A 17,442-nucleotide genomic window follows, 5' to 3' on the forward strand; every position below is an offset into this window, starting at 1 on the left:
AGGGTTACTAGAGGGGTTGTGGGGGGGGGGGATGGGCTAAATGGGTAAGGGGCATTAAGGAATCTGCTCCTGAAATCATTTTTGCACTATATGTTAACTAACTTGGAGGTGAATTAAAAAGCAAAAGAAAACAAAAAATGGCTGCTCTGAAGCATGCTTATATCTTCTTTCAAAACTATCAATTATTTTGACATTACAAAATATATGTATCTAGCCTATGGTACTTAATAATATTTTAAATAAAATCCTTAGACAACTACTTATGAGACTAAAACAAATCCAAGGCTTCCTGAGTAAAATTTTTGGTCAACTACATTGGTTGTTTTCATATGATGTTAACTATCAAAATGAGTGACTTTTTACTGTTCTATTAGAATCGATGAGATGCATTAAGAGGACAAGGAAGATAAAGGATGTAACTATAGATGAAGACAGGAATGTAATTAAGAATTATAAGGTAGTATCAGGAAGGCCCAAGTGATCAAATAATTATAAATCTGCCAAAAATTCATTTGCCAAGGAGAAAAGGGATTTAAAATTATTTTCAGAATAATAAGAAAGGCAAAGGCCCATCTCTAAGATTAGTAAAAATTACAAAGGATTACAAACTGGTAAACATTTTCAATAAGGATTCTGCACAGTGACTCAGCTTGGAATAAGTTTTAGATTTCACTCCTAACAAATTCTGAAGAAGAGATGGAAGGAAAAAGATGATGACAAAGCAATTTATTTTATGCTATTGGAACATGCATGGAATTAGCATGAAAATTAACAAAATTGTCTCTCGTCGATTAGGCATGTTACCTAATACTCTCCGTACTCCAAATATTATCATGAAAATCTTACAGTTTTCTCTTAAGAAGTCCAGTAATTCCATGAAGACTTTTAAAATTCTTTTAAGAGACTAAGGTATTTTACCGTCGCTTTGTTATATAGAGTTCATCCAGTAGATGTCGTTCTTCATAGCTCATCCATCGTTCATCAGGCAACTCTTCTTCCTTCTGTAGCAACTGTTCATAGAGTCGAACTGGATTCCAGCCAGTCATTATGTCATAAGTGATTACACATCCCAAGGAATGTGACACTATTGAGACTTTACCCCCTTTTTCTTCAAAGTCTGGATTCCGAGAACAGAAAAGGGAATATAATCGGTTCAGCTCTTGCTGAAGGCCTTTAACTAGCTGTTTGAAATAAGAAAACATTATCATATTAATCACTGACTTTGCTATAAACTTTATCTCCAAACTCAAATACATTAAGAAAGAAACACAGACATTACTGGCCAAATATACCTAGGTTATTAAAATGAACTCAAGTATTTCAAAACCTTGCGGAAAATGAAGAAAAGTAAACATAATGCGTAATCTGTATCATCACTAAAAAATACAGGCAGATATCACCCATCTAGCTCCTTTCACAGTCCTTATACTAACTATATGAGCCAGCAGTTCCAAAGATTAAAACAAAAAAAATTCCATGCAGATTCCAGTAAGATTTCCAAAGAGTCCCTTCAAATTTTTTCTTCATTGCAACTTACTCGTATGTAATTCTAAATTTTTACACCTCATAGTTTAAGCTATAGTAAATGTTAGAAAAAGAATATCTGAGTTTATGATAACAAGTGTGCTAATGTACTATATATATTACATTATGTGTTTAGATAAGAGTAATGTAATCAAAGGCCATTGTATGATTGAAAAAAAAAACTAATGTTGATCCACTTGAAATTCCAAAATTCCCATTGAGTTGGCAATATAGATACGAGTAAAAAGTTGTTTTATGTGGATGGAAAGCAGGGTTTTTTTTAAGGCTTAAGGTTATCAATGTGGGAAGTATCTTAAGTCATTTTTTCTTTGTAAAACTACTTCCTTTGAAATTTAGCTCTAACAAATATTAACTGAAATATTCAACAAAGTCAGAAAAATGTTACTCAAACCCATACTGGGCCCTCGTCAGTTATAAGACAGTCCTCTCCTCTTCCTATCATTGCTTGCTACTTTTTGATTATAAATTTCCTGCTTGATATTAACTTAATTTCTCATTTCAGTACTTACTATGCCAGCTGGTACTCTGACATACAAATATTCATTATGTGTTGCTTCCATTTTCAGTTTTATTATTTTGTCTCAAGAGGCCACTACCCTCTATTAGATTTTACTGAACATGTTTTACCTGCTGATATTAACCTCTAAATCATTTGAGCATTCATGCATGGCAGGGTTAGCAGTGACATGAATGAAGGCATGATGTTCTCTCTTAATTGTTGGCACTGCAGAATTCTACAATGCAATACCAAGGTCTGCTTAAAGCTACCGAAAGCATGTGTTGGGTGTGATGAAATACATCTAGCCAATGAAGGAAGAGAAGGAGAGGAGGAGTTGCCACTATGTGCTGTCCTTTCTCTAGGGACAAATGCAAAGGTTTTACTTTAATTGGTTATTTTAATTTCTGTCTTGGGAAAAGCCAGCTCCAACAAAGTGCACCAGCATCATGTGGAGGGCTTGTTAAATACAGATTGCTAGGCTCCATTCTCAAGTATCTGAGCAGTTCTGGGCACCACATTTTAAGAACTACTGCCTTAGTGGCAAATGCATATAAAACCCTTCTAAGACATGGGTTGTAGGTAATTCCAGCCAATATAGTTTAAAGAGTATGCAGTGTGATATGAAATTTATAGGGCTCTCCTCAAAGGGGGCTATAATGTAATGCTTTGGACTTGGCTTTGATAATACCAAGTAACCCTTAAAATTTGTAATTTTCTTGATTTACAATCTAGATGATAGGAGGTACAGAAAAAGCTAATGTTTAGATAAAATAAAATTCCTTCAAAAGCAACATTTGTTAATAGTTTTTACATTTGAAGCCCTTGATTTTAAGCCTCACCCCAGGCAAGTCCAGAAACACTAAAAGATATATCCTTAAGTATTCTGACAAAAGGTACCCAATCCTTTTGTTTTTAAAATACCATCCCCCCATTAAAATAAAAAGATCTATCAGTATCTCTACCAGTGAATAACCTATTTCATATCAAAAAATTTAAAGCATTTCTCACTATACCCAATGTTTCAGCAATCATATATGTGTAACTAAAAACAAGTGTAACTATCTGAGGCAGAGAAAGTTATTTGACCTTAAAATGTTTCACCGTGAAATGAAACACGGAATGGACAATTCTGAAGAGCTGATGCTTTCATCTTTCATCTGTTCTAATAATCATACACTTGAATAGAAGTGGTCTTTGTGTTTCCTTATTAGAACATATCTAGATATGGTAGCAATTTTAATCTTTTCCTATAGTTTACGTACACGGGAACATTTGTGTTTCAAAACATTATGATTTTGAAAGCAAAGTTTTAAACAGTTGTGTTTAAATGCTTTTATAAATCATCCAGTCAGCAGCAAAAGGAGAAATCTACCTCTATGATGTGTCCAAAAAGTCTACTCTAATTAGGGTTTTTTTCTTTCCCCCCTTTCCTCACTGATCCAATTATATTCTCCCAGCTATGATCCCTTAGTGACCAAGTATATTCATTTGAGACATATGAACCAAGATTAATGATATACCCTATGGTATTAATTTTATTAGTTCTACAATATTATCTAATCAAGTCAGCTAACCTTTAACACAGTAGGCAATGGATGGCTTTTCAAAAGCTTAAGAGTTTTTAATTCTCATAACTGCTGCTTACAAGTTAAAATTTATTAAGAAAATCAACCCAAAAAGAAAAAGCCAGCAGTTTCAAGAGAGAATCCACACATACATAGTCTGACTGAAAAAGATGATTAGTCCTTTGTTCTTCTCTCTGCTTCAGGAAATTTTAATGATATGGCCATGACCATTCTCTTTGTAATTTTTCACTTTTAAAAGTCATTGAGAAGAGAGTTCAGATGTACATAAGATATATATTTCTCTCTGGATTTTTCATGATACTTTATTCAGGGTCAAAGTAAGGGCCAAATGGTCTCTGATGATGTCTCTGAAGTCTGGATTAGTTTCCTTTTTTTTTTTAATTGGTCCTTGGATAGTATAACCTGAGAAGTAGTAATTGATACACAAAACTCTTTCCTGAAGCATGGTTTTCTCATGACTATTGGTGCAATCACTAATTAGGTCCCTCCCATGAGCATCTCTCACAATCTCCCGTGAAAAGGGAACTAAGAGATGATCTAATTTAAACTGCTCTGAAGGTAGGAGTCCCCTCAGTGGCATCCCTGATAAGTCACTCACCATCTATCCCAGGGAGGATCTCCACTCTAAAGTGGACACTTCTAGTTTTTGAATACTTTTGTCCAGTTTATTGTGATAGAATTGACATACAATATTGTATAAGCTTAAGGTATATAACATAATGACTTGATACATGTACATATTACAAAAGGTCACTATAAATAAGTCTTAAGTTTTTTTTTTGATGTTTATTTATTTTTGAGAGAGAGAGACAGAGCATGAGCAGGGTAAGGGCAAAGAGAGAGGGAGACACAGAATCTGAAGTAGGCTTCAGGCTCTGAGCTGTCTGCACAGAGCCTGATGTGGGGCTCGAAACCACAAACTGCAAGGTCATGACCTGAGCTGAAGTCGGATGCCCAACTGACTGAGCCACCCAGGCACCCCTCAGGTTTAAAATCTATCAGGGGCACCTGGGTGGTTCAGTCGGTTAAGTGCCCAACTTCGGCTCAGGTCATGATTTCATGGTTCGTGGGTTCGAGCCCCACGTCAGGCTCTGTGCTGACAGCTTGGAGCCTGGAGTCTGCTTCAGATTCTGTGTCTCCTTTTCTCTGCCCCTCCCCCACTCGTGTTTTGTCTATGTCTCTCAAAAATAAATATTAAAAAAAAAGTTTAAAATCTATCACATTACTTATAATTTTTTTCCTTGAGACATTTCTATTTTTTTTAAAGCAGCTTTAGTTACTTAAAAAGTTCTTCATTAGTAAACAAACATGTTCCTTTCCATATTTTCTATCACTGATCTTTATTCACTTTCTAGAGTTAACAGAGTAAGTCTATTCTTTTTTTTTTTTCTTAAATGGGAACCCTTGAAATACATAAAGACAGATATATAATTAATCACAACTTGAGAATTGTACTGGGAACTTTATATACATTACACCTTTAATCTTCATGACGACCTTTATCAGGTATGTATCTTGTGTCCATTTTATAAGTGAGGAAGCTGAGAAAGTGAGAAATTTGATCTAAGGTCACACAGCTAGTTAAGTGGCAGTTTTTGACTGTGCATCCATTTAACCCCAAAGGCTGAGAGGAAGGGGAAAAAAAAGCTCTTTCATATGCCTATCAAATAAACCAAACAAGGTTCATTCACCAGGCATGAGATAATCATTAAGATTATCACTGTTATTTATCCCTAAGGAAACATACACTGCTTAAAAATAATTTATTCTAGAATATTGGCTAATGTCAACCTTGTACTAAATGGGCTTTGATTTGCAGAATCTGCTTTCCTTTTTTAAAATTAAGAACAATTTTGGCCTGCTTCTCACAGAGTTTTCCTTTGTTCTTCACGATACCTTAAGCAAGGTTTCCCAAATTTCCCTGATGGTACCTCTTGGGGAACTGTTTTAACACAAATTCATAAGCTCTATGTCAGACCCTCTGAATCAGAATCTCCAGGGAGGGGACCTTGGAAACCATTTTTTTTTTTGTTTCATTTTTTTAACTTTTTACCTGGAAATAATTTCAAATTTATCAAATGTGGCAAAAAAAAAAAAAAAGGATAAAGATCATCCATAAATCCTTTACCCAAGATTTACTTATTGTTAGCATCTTATCCTGTTTGCTTTATCATTCCTTCTGTTTGTTTTTGTAGCACACACATGTGCATACATTTTTTTGTGAACCACGTGGTTTTGCAAACCATGTGAGGATATATTACGTCATGGTCCTTTATCTCTAAATACTCCAGGGTATATTTCCCAAGACTAGGAATATTCTCTTCCATACTCAGAGTGTAGCAATCAACTTCATAAACTTACTTTGAGGGGAACCTGGGTGGCTCAGTTGGTTAAGTGTCTGCTCTTGTTCTTGGCTCAGGTCATGATTTCATGGTTTGTGAGACTGAGCCCCACACTGGGCTCTGTGCTGATAGCGCAGAGCCTGCTTGGGATTCTCTCTTCCCCTCTCTCTCTCTCTCTCTGCCCCTCCCCGGCTCTATCTCAAAATAAATAAATAAACTTAAAAAAATAAATTTACTTTGATATAACATTTCAACTAATCTGATCTACCATTCACATTCTGTCAGATGATTAATTTAATAATAATACACTTTGCAGCATTTTCCCCCAGCCAGTACAAGTTATGGTCTAGGATGAGATGCTGTCTTTAGCCACCATGTCTCTTTAGCCTCCTTTAATCTGGAACATTTTCCATAAGGATTCTTTGTCTTTCATGATATTTACATTTAAAAAGAACCTAGTCCCATTCCTACTTTATTTGAACTTCCTTATTTTGTGTTTGCTTGAGGTTTCCTAATGATTGGAGTACTGCATAAATGATGCTGTATCCTCCTCTGAGTGTCCCTCAGTAACACCCAGTAAAGGTACTGCCTAATTTCTCTACTGTATATCTGTTCTTTTTTTTTTTTTTTAGCTCATAAGCAGTCTGTGAGGATACACTTTAAGACTATGCAAATATCCTGTTCCTCATCAAAATTATGCCCTCAATTTAGCATCCACTGATGAATCCTGCCCAAGCCTCTTTTATCTGATCCTACCACAACAAGTGCAAAATGAGGTTTTCCTCCAGCGTGCCCTCCACATTTTTCAGAAAGCCCTTGGCATTTACAGTAAGCAGAGAAGCTTTCTCCCCCACTTATTTATCTATTTGTAATCGAAATGGATTATGAATTTTGCAGTGATTTATAACTCCTTATATTATCCTTATAATTCTATATTAAAACTATTCCTAATTCCTAATAATAAGGAATGATAATTCCTTAATTATTTTGGTGCTCAAATTGTTCCAGATTTGGCCAGTGGGGATCTGCTTCTTTAATTTGGCTCCTGTGTCCTTGTGACCTGCCCCATCATTCTTTCGAGCATTTTCCTTTCTGTCATGACAAGCAGTTCCAGCTTCGACCTGTACCAATCCTGCCTCAGTCCTGGAATCAGCCATTTCCCTTAGGAACACTAGTTCTTCTGAGAGGGTATTAACAGTATTGGAGACAAAGGTCTGGGTGCTAGGTGTACTCATTGGATTGGGGTGTCTTTACTTTGTGTCCCTTTCAATGCACACAGGTGGGAAATATTTGCATGCATATGTACATATATCCACTTAAATATATAGATATCTCTACATATCCCAATATGTTCAAAATCACTAATTCACATTAATACCCTCAATTCCAATGAGCCCCATGAGGCTGTTTGTTGGCTGTATTTTTAATGAGTACCCCAAGTAACTGTTCTACTTAAGGATGTTTGGGAAACATTGCTCAGGACTGGTGAAACTCAGCCACAAGTTCTTTAGAGCTTTTCTGCAAAATTCAACTGGATTAAAGGACAGACTAATTTAAAACGCTGAGTGTTCTCCATTTATTTCAGTCATCAGTTCCCTCTTTCTACCGAATATCTGTTTTACTAAACTCCATTCAAAGGATAACTATTTTTGAAGGTGTAAGTGTAAATTAGAAAGTGACTACTTTCTCCATCATCACTAACTAACGTTCAGAGCTTTGAGTCTGATACTTTTTCTAGTTTTTCTTGTTATCAATGTCAACCTAAATCTTTTTACAAAACTCTTATTATTAGTTTTGGGGGACATGCCTCAGCACATTTTACCCTTAAACATTCTGGATACCTTCTTAGGAATACTACCAACCATATATCTGTGTGTATAAGGTATACCCATGGCATCTGAGTGTGTGTGTGTGTGTGTGTGTGTGTTATATGCTTTCAGCCATCCTCTTTCCTTTTTTTCCCACTAACTAGTTTCACTTGCAATACTATAATTCAATTTCTTAACCTTTAGGGCATATTTAACAACACTCACCATATACTATAAAGGACTACCAACAGGTAAATTCTGTACTTCATGAACCAGGCCTTCCTTGTTGGGTTAGAATGAGGTCCAGAATAGTTTCTTTTACTGTTATCAGATCGTGGCAGACTACTCTGTACTGGTAGAGATACAGGGGATACAGAAAGAGGGGATACAGAAAGAGGAATGGCAAAAAATCCTAAGGGGATGGCAGCCCAAAGAGAAGGAGGTTCTTCGGCGATTAACCAAACATATTTCTGTAGATGTGCAAGGGATATCCTGAATGAATCAGGAATGGCTCTGAATGAACAAAATCAGAAATGAATTGGCTTGGAGCAGCACAGAGAGCTGTACTAGTAACTACTCCTTGTTCCCGTTTTCTCATCTTTCAAATGAAGATATTAATTATATCTACCTCATAGGGTTTTAATGACGATTAGACAAGCTAACACAAGCTAGGTAATTAACAAGGTTATTCCTATGAAACAGTTCTTTTTCTCACATCAATAAAGTGACAAAATGTATTCAGTAGAGGATCTCTCATCCCTCTGAATAAACTTTTACTCTTATACCTCTCAGGGTTATTTTTGTGATGCATAAGCAACATTACTATTTAAGAACTAAATGAATCCACATGCAAATGACACAATAAAAGCAAGTCTATTACACACAAAAAACTTGAAGGAAATTTCTAAATGTCCAAAACTCTTTTGTGAGCACAATAATTATAGATACAATTAATCAGATTTATGAAAAGTGGTATTTTTCAAAGAGCTATTTTCTAACCTATCTATTACTTTCAGGTATTAAGGGCTTCCCAATGTGTTGAAGACAATCAAATTCACTAATACAGGCTATTTTTAGATTAATGGATTCCTGTAAATGCTCATTTGCTTGTAAAAAAAAAAAAAAACTGCATAAAAATTTCAAATTCAGGACACATGCACTAACACTCTAAAAGATACCCAACAGCAACAAGACAATCATGATACTTACTTCATCTCTATAAAGTGGGCTAGTATAATACATTATGTCCATTGCACTGCTGTTCAACATATCCCTTAAACCGCGTACTTTGTCAGGAGTAATGGAATCAACAGTGTCTACAAATTAAAAAAAAAAAAAAATTTACAGAAGATCTTTGTTTTAGGGAAAAATATGAAAAAGATTACATTCTCTGAAACAATAAGTCTTTAAGTTCATGTTTAAGTGTTCAAGAGTGGTTTGGAGAACAGTATGGAATTTCCTCAAAAAACCAAAAATAGAACTACCCTACAATCCAGTAAATGCACTATTAGGTATTTACCCAAAGGATACAAAAATACAGATTCAAAGGGGTATATACACCCCACTGTTTATAGCAGCGTTATCAACAATAGCCTAACTATGGAGAGAGCTCAAATGTCCACTGACTGATGAGTGGACAAAGAAGATGAGGTAGACATATACAATGGCATATTACTCAGCTATCAAAAGAATGAAATCTTGCCATTTGTAACGATGTGGATGGAGCTAGAATGTATCATGCTAAGTGAAATAAGTCAATCAGAGAAAGACAAATACCGTATGATTTCACTCATATGTGGAATTTAAGAAACAAAACAAATGAGCACATGGGAAAGGAGGAAAAAGAAGAGAGGGAAACAAACCTCAAGATACTCTTAACAAAAACAAACTGAGGGTTGATGGAGGGAGGTGGATGGGAGATGGGCTAGATGGGTGATGAGTATTAAGAAGGGCACTTATTGTGATGAGAGCAGGGAGTTGTATGTAAGTGGTGAATCACTGAATTCTGCTCCTGAAACCAATATTGCACTGTATGTTGATTAAAAAAAAAAAAGTCTCAAAGAAAAATATTCAAGAGTAGCTTTGGATCTAATGAACTTTCCTTTCTTGCAAAATGTTGCAATCCCCTGCCCCCACCTATCCTCCTCTCCCCTCCCCCCCCCCCCCCCGGCGAAAAAACCAGTAAAAGACAAAAGGGGACGTGGGAAGAAAAGGAACATTAAGTATGAAAACCATTATCAAATCTATAAAGATTTACCATTTTTTCCTATGTACTGGCTTTTGCATGACATTCAGGGGTACCCAGAGCAAAACCAGGCCATCTCTATTCTTGTAACAAGTGTTAAGAGACATGACCTCACTCTTTCTATACCTCTTTTCCTGTTTCCTTTCTCTTCTCCTTCTTTGGCCTCCGCACCTTGGCCTGGCAATACCCATATGGAATGCCTAGAGCCACTGGTGACAAACCAGCAACAAATTAAAAAGTTTGCCTACACTGTACATGTATCTATCTTCAGTGAACCAAAGGTGCTGTGGGCAGGAGCTGCCAAATTACAAATATGCACAAAGGCAAATCAGCAACGGGCCTCCGCAAAAAACAAGATTAAGTTGGGATAATTTATTAAAAAAAAAAAAAAAAGTGACATAAATTGTAGTGCAATTACAGCTAACTTGTGGAAATTCTACTTTGGGAAGATTATTCTATTAAATGCCTAACAAAGTGAAGAAAACTTTGCACTTCTTATAGAAATATAAAGAAGCACTATACCTGGATGAATATCATAATATGAAAGCGCAAGGTGGGCAGCAGAAGGCTTATATTTTTATCTTCCAGTTTCTCACTGCATTGATTTTTATTTATTCCCTACTTTAATACAATCTAATAATGACTGGAAGACAAGGATTCAGGCAAAAGCTAGAAGTCTTTTCAAAGACATAAAAGATATGGATTGCACTACCTATTTTACAGCCTGTGCCCATTTTTAAATTGTACAAGTGAAAGATGTGACTACCGTGCTGATATGAAAAGTTTAAATGTCATTTTAATGCACTTCCAAAAAAAGTTTGTACTGGGCAATACACATGCATATGAAGAAGATATTTAATATTTTTGTGCAACTGAAAGAGTAATTTATATATGGGAAAACATGTTTCTGCCACCTAGCTTAAGAATATTGCCAGTATCTCTAAAACCCACAGTATATCCCTAAATGATCAAATGCCCCTTCCTCTCTAAATAACCACCAATAAGAAGTTTGTGTTGAGCCACCTGGGTGGCTCAGTTGGTTGAGTGTCTGACTCTTGATTTTGGCTAAGGTCATGATCCCAGGGTCACGGGATCGAGCCCTCTGTTGGGTTCTGCGCTGAGTGAACAGCTTGCTTAAAGTCTCTCTCTTTCCCTCTGCCCTTCCCCCAGCTTACATGCTCTCTCTCTAAAAATACAGTACAATAAAATGAAATAAAATAAGTTTGTGTTGATTACACTCCTTACTTTTCTTTACAGATTTCCTACATGTTCATTAATAATTTTAGCCAATTCTGTAGCATTTACTATGTGCCAGAGACTAAATATTTTATTTCATTTTGTCTGTTTCGGAACACTATGTAAATTAACTTACTGCCCATTGTTTGTTTCACCCCGAATACTATGTTTCTGAGATTCACTGATGTTGAGCCAGATAGCTTTAATCCCCTCATTTTCACTGTTGTACAGCACTACACACATAACAATGTACCCATTTTCCTTTGAAAGACATCTGAGTTATTTTTAGTTTTTTGCTAATATAAATTATGTTCCTAATAACACTGTTGTAAATGTCTCCTGGTGCACATGTATGGGAGTTTCTTTAGGATATATACACCGAAGGGTGAAACTGCAGTCACAGGGCACATGCACATTCAACAAGATAAGAACATGTCAAACCATCTTCCAAAGTGATTGTACCAATTCATACTCCCGCTAATAGTCAATGATAAATGTCAATGCTGAACATCCTTATCAATATTTGGTATTGTCACTTTCTTAAATTTTTGCCTGATGGGTGTTTAAAGATATTTCATTGTGGTTTTAAATTGCATGTCCTTGATCACTAGAGGGATGCACTTTTTTATTATATAAAAATATGTATTTAAAATACACACACACATATATATCCACGTGTGTGTGTGTGTGTGTGTGTGTGTGTGTGTGTGTGTGTGTGTGTGAGCGCGTCTGCCTATCAATATCCATTTGAGTTTCTTGTTCTTTATTCTGGATATTAAAGCTTTGGTGGTTATATCTGTTGTTCTGTTGCAACATCTTTTCCATTTGTGGCTTGCCTTACTTTTAATGGTATCTTTTGAGAAAAAGAAGTTCTTAATTTCAATCTAATCAAATTTATCCATGCTACTTTATAGTTGTGTTTTTGTGTTTTGTTTAAGAACACATTCTTGGGGCACCTGGATGGCTCAGTCGGTTGAGCATCTGACTTCAGCTCAGGTCATGATCTCACTGTTCGTGAGTTCGAGCCCCATGTCGGGCTCTGTGCTGACAGCTCAGAGCCTGGAGCCTGCTTTGGATTCTGTGTCTCCCTCTCTCTCTGACCCTCCCCCATTCATGCTCTGTCTCTCTCTGTCTCAAAAATAAATAAACGTTAAAAAAAAAAAATTAAAAAAAAAAAACATTCTCCCATATATTTTTTCTAATACATTTTAAAGTCCTAGCTTTCATAAATTATGTGTTTGATCTATCTGAAATGTGAGGTAGGGATCATTTTCATTTTTTCCCCCATAGGATAACTGGTTACCAAGCACCATTTATGGAACAGGCCACCCTTTACCAGTGATCTCCAAGGCCATCTCTGTCATACATCAGGTTTGCAAACTAAGTGCAGATCCTAAGCACAAGCTAGGGGTATCTAGTCTGGTGCACTGATCTGTCGGCTTACCCTTCTGCCAATCTAAATTGTCTTAAATACAAAAGTAGAAAAATAGTTCTGTTATCTACCAGGACATGACACCCTCTCTATCCTCTTGTTCTGTATCTTGCTACTTTTGGGCCTCTGATCTTCTACAATAATTTTAGGATCAGCTTGTTGAGTTTTGTGAAACTCTACTGGGATTTTGATTGGCATTGCATGGAATCTATAGGTTAGTTTGGGAGAATTAACATCTCTAGGATACTGAATCATCCAATCTATGAAAATGATCGTTGTACATATTTAAGCTGTACTGAATATCTTTTAACAGTTTTTTTCATTTTTAATATAAATATACATATTTTATTAGATTTCTAGGAACCTTATATTGTTATGCTATTTCAAATAGTCTGCTGGGATATAGAAATGCAGCTGTTTTCACATATAGATCTTTTATTTCACAGCCTTGTAAACTATCTTATTAATTTCATTTTTTCTGCAAATTCTTTTGTGTATTCTGTGTATACAACCATAAGACCCGCAAAGGAAAACAGATCTTTTCCATTCCTTAAAACTATTATTTCTTTTCCTTATCTTATTGACTGGTTACGCCTTCCAGTTGAGGATCTGTTATAAGAATAGACATCCTTAGCTTATTCCTGATTTAAAAGAAATGTTTTTAGCCCTTCAATACCAATGAGGACAATGATGTTTATTGTAGGTAAATCCTCTTTATCAATATTTTTAAATCTACAAACAGTAAAATTGACTCTGAGTTTTAATGCACATATAGTTTTGCATAACTAGCACCTTGATCAGGATACAGAACTGTTCCCATCACCCTAAAAAGCTGCCCTTTAAATTAAAACCCTCCCCTAAACCCTGTGACCACAAATCAGTTCTGTCTCCATAATTTTGTCTCTTCCAGTATGTCACATAAGTGGAAGCGCAAATTATGTAATCTTTGAGCTTGACTGCTATAATATCGTGATACACAGCTGGCCCCAAACAACAAGGGTTTGAACTGTGCAGGTCCATTCATACATGGATCCTTTTCAATAAATACAGCACAGTACTTACTTTAAGTGCATTTTCTTTTCCTTATCATTTCCGAAATAACATTTTTTTCCTTTCTCTCCTTTTTATTTTTAGAGAGAAAAAGCACATGTAGGAGGGGGGCAGAGGGAGACAGAGAGAAGCTTAAGCAGGCTCCATGCTCAGTGCAGAGCCCGACACGGGGCTTGACCTGAGCCGAAATCAAGAGTCAGATGCTCAACCAATTGAGTCACCCAGGTACCCCAACAATTTCTTTTTTCTAGCTTAATTATAAGAATATAGAATATAATACACGTAACATAAAATATGTGTTGATTGACTATGTTATCGGTAAGGCTTCTGGTCAACAGTAGGCCATTAGTAGTTGAGTTTTTGAGAAGTCAAAAGTTATACACAAATTTTTGACTATGTGAGTGGAGGGGTCAATGCCCCTAACTAGCCTCCATATTGTTTAAGAGTCAACTGTAATAAGAAACATATGTTTGATCTTTGTCCCTGGTTCTTGCCACAGGGTTACTAAAACCCTTATAATTTCCTGAGTGATGGGTGAAAGAAATTCTTTTATTATTCATAATAAGCCTCTTTCAACCATACCTGAGTTTATGCTAATAAGGCAACCCTTGAAGGATGGGGGCTGATTGCCAGAGGAACCAACTATGTCATTAGAGGTTAAACTTTCTGCCTCATCCCGACCTCCATAAAGGAGAGAGGGGCTTGAGATTGAGGTCAATCGCCAACGATTTAATCAATTACATCTACATAACGGAACCCTCATAAAAACCAAACAACAGGGTTCGGGGAGCCTCTGGATTGGCAAACACATGGAGATACTGGAAGGGTGGTGCACTCAGACAGGATATGAAATCGCCACACCTCTTCCCCATACCTTACCCTGCCTGTGCAGCTCTTCATCTAGCTTTTCAGTGTATCCTTTGTAATACCCTTCAAACCAGTACATGTGTTTTAAGCTAGTAAATGCAAATAAATGCTTCTGTGAGTTTTGTGAGTCATTCTAGTAAATTACTGAACCTCAAGATGGGGTCATGGGATCCCCCACGGGATCCCCCTTCCTCAATTTATAGCCAGTCAGTCCGAAGTACGAATGACAACCTGGAATGTGTGACTGCATCTGAAGCAGGGTGGGAGGGGTAGTCAGTCTTGTGGCCTTGAGTCCTTAACCTGACTGCTCTCTCTTTGGGGAGTCTGTGGCAGAACTGAGTTAAATTGCAGGACACCCAGAACTGGGAGAAATGGTTGGTATAGGGAAAAACCTCCACACTTTTGGCACCAGCAGTTCTGAGAATAGAGAGACAGTAGTGTTTTTCCTTTAGTTTCTTTCACTCAGCACAATGCCTTAGAGATACTAACACAGTAGTTTAAACCTAACAGAAAATTACAAATTTGAGTTTTATTAAGTGTTCATTCACCTGTATTGTCTACATCCCTGAGCAGACTCAGAAATTCATCTAGGTAAATGGGAAAAGCCCTAAAGATAGTGTTACTACACTAGAACTTTACATATGTGCTCCTGCTGCTGAGAAGGCTTCTTTAGTCACTAGCATTTTTTTTTTTTTAACTCATTACAAGTTTGGATGCCATTTTGGTTTATAAGTGACATTCCTAACTGACTATGAGACAGAATCACAGTCTTGGAAGAATCCTTGGAGATCATCCAGGGAGGCAGTTTGGTACTGTGACAACAAGGCTCTGGTATCATACAGACCTAGATCCTGCCTGCCATTCTTAGTTAGATTCACTTACCTTTTAATGAGTTTCAGTTTCCTTATCAGTAGAGAAAATAAACTAGGTATATTTCATTGGTTTATGAGAAAATTCAATGAGATACTCCATGTAAAATGCCCTGTGGAGTGCTATGCACACAGGCAAAGCTCCACAAAAGCAGCTGACATCATGTCTAGTACAACTCATTTTCCAGATTATGCAAATCATCGACTGAAACATGCTACTCTAATGGTTTAAATATTAAAAGGTCATAACTCTGTGTAGAGGAAGATGCATATTTTGGATAACAGCTCTTAAAGGAAGCTAACAAAAATGATTTTTAATTAAACAAACATTATATAATTCTCTATGCTAGATTATAACAATTCACCAGCCTGAGGAATGCAGGAACCACAAAAGAACACAAAAAACCTGAGATTTTTATCTTCCAAATATAGGAAAAGAAAATTATTAGAAAGAAAATGTAAGCTCATATGGAACCGTGGACAAATATTTTTAGTGTTGACAAATAACTTTCTATCAAAACCTTTAGACATTTTGTTCCTCCCACGTGCTCCCCTCCCCCCCCCCCCCCCCCCCCCATCCACAGAGGGCAGGGGTGAAAACTGTGCTGTGAAATCAACATGTCAATATAATTATTTTAAATATCAATGGATTTTATGTTAATAATCTAGAACAAAGAGTGAGTATACTCAAGACAACTTAATGAAAGGCTCTTTGTTTCCAATGAGCAACTTTGTTGCCACTGACTAAATCATTTAATTTTTAAAGAAACTGTACCTCCATCAAGAGTAAGTTTTGACCGCCACTCAACAGGCAGAAATTCAACATGTGTTGCATGGTTGGAAAAATGCCTTTCTTCTATTTTTCTTGCAGCTTCTCTCATCCTAAAAAAAAATAAAAATAAAAAAAATAAAAACAAAACAAAATGTTATCAGAGTAACTTCTCATGTATTTATATGGTATAAAATATCTTTAACCATACAACTTCTACTTGCTAACTTTGTCCAATTATATTTTAATTATTGTTACACTGTGCAGTATTTCACAATACTAGGAATCCCTCATTTCAAAGATATTTCCCTAAATTTGTCATCAGTGATTTCAAGTATTACAAGCTTTCACATTATATTCTAAATAATTATATATATTAATCTTCAGTAGACAGAAAGTGTAACAGATCCACCCTGTGCCATCACCCTGCCCCAAATATTGTCAAGTCATGGCCTGTCTTATTTCATCTATTTCTCCACTCATTCTCCCCATAATATGAATTTTTAAATTTTATTTTCAAAATTCAGATACAGCAAAGTTGACTTTTTTCCCCTTTTGGTATCAGTTGTATAGATTTCGTGGTTAGCATCACCACAATTAAGATATAGAATAGTTCTATTATTTCTCCAAATCCCTCACACTAACTCTTTATAGCAGTGCCCTTCCCCCATAATATTTTAAAGGAAATCCCAGATATCACATCATTTCATCTGTAAACTGTTTAGTATCTATTTCTAAAACATAAGGAAAACAACCTATTCTGTACTATTATCATACCAAAACTTTTTAAAAATGTTTATTTATTTTTGAGAGAGAGAGAGAGAGACAGAGAGTGGGGTGGGGGGAAGGGGCAGAGAGAGAGGGAGACATAGAATCCAAAGCAGACTCCAGGCTCTGAACAGTCAGCACAGAGCCTGATGCGAGGCTCGAACCCATGAACCATGAGATCATGACCTGAGCTGAAGTGGGATGCTTCACCAACTGAGCCACCCAGGCACCCCCCAAAACTAATTTTTTTTAAGTTTATTTCTTTTTGAGAGAGAAAGAAAGAAGATCCCAAGCAGGCTCTGCACCGCCAGCACCACTAGCTTGGAGCTGGACGTGGGGCTCAGACTCACAAACTGTGAGATCAATGACCCGAGTCAAAATCAAGAGTCGGAGGCTTAACTGACTGAGCCACCCAGGTGCCCCAAT

General features: G+C 36.4%; 1 protein-coding gene across 11 annotated transcripts in view; it reads right to left on the reverse strand.

The window, feature by feature from the left end:
* Nucleotides 1–17,442, reverse strand: part of DDHD1 (DDHD domain containing 1) — a 108,247-nt gene that overhangs the window by 21,424 nt on the left and 69,381 nt on the right. For all 11 annotated transcript variants that reach the window (XM_045451001.1, XM_045450996.1, XM_045451003.1 and 8 more), the window contains 3 exons: nt 16,255–16,361; nt 8,990–9,096; nt 919–1,181 (listed from right to left, as the gene is read on the reverse strand). In XM_045451001.1, coding sequence (XP_045306957.1) covers nt 919–1,181; nt 8,990–9,096; nt 16,255–16,361 — 477 coding nt within the window. The remainder of the gene's footprint in view (nt 1–918; nt 1,182–8,989; nt 9,097–16,254; nt 16,362–17,442) is intronic.

The sequence above is a fragment of the Leopardus geoffroyi genome, chromosome B3, assembly GCF_018350155.1.
Source record: "Leopardus geoffroyi isolate Oge1 chromosome B3, O.geoffroyi_Oge1_pat1.0, whole genome shotgun sequence".
Taxonomy (NCBI): domain Eukaryota; kingdom Metazoa; phylum Chordata; class Mammalia; order Carnivora; family Felidae; genus Leopardus; species Leopardus geoffroyi.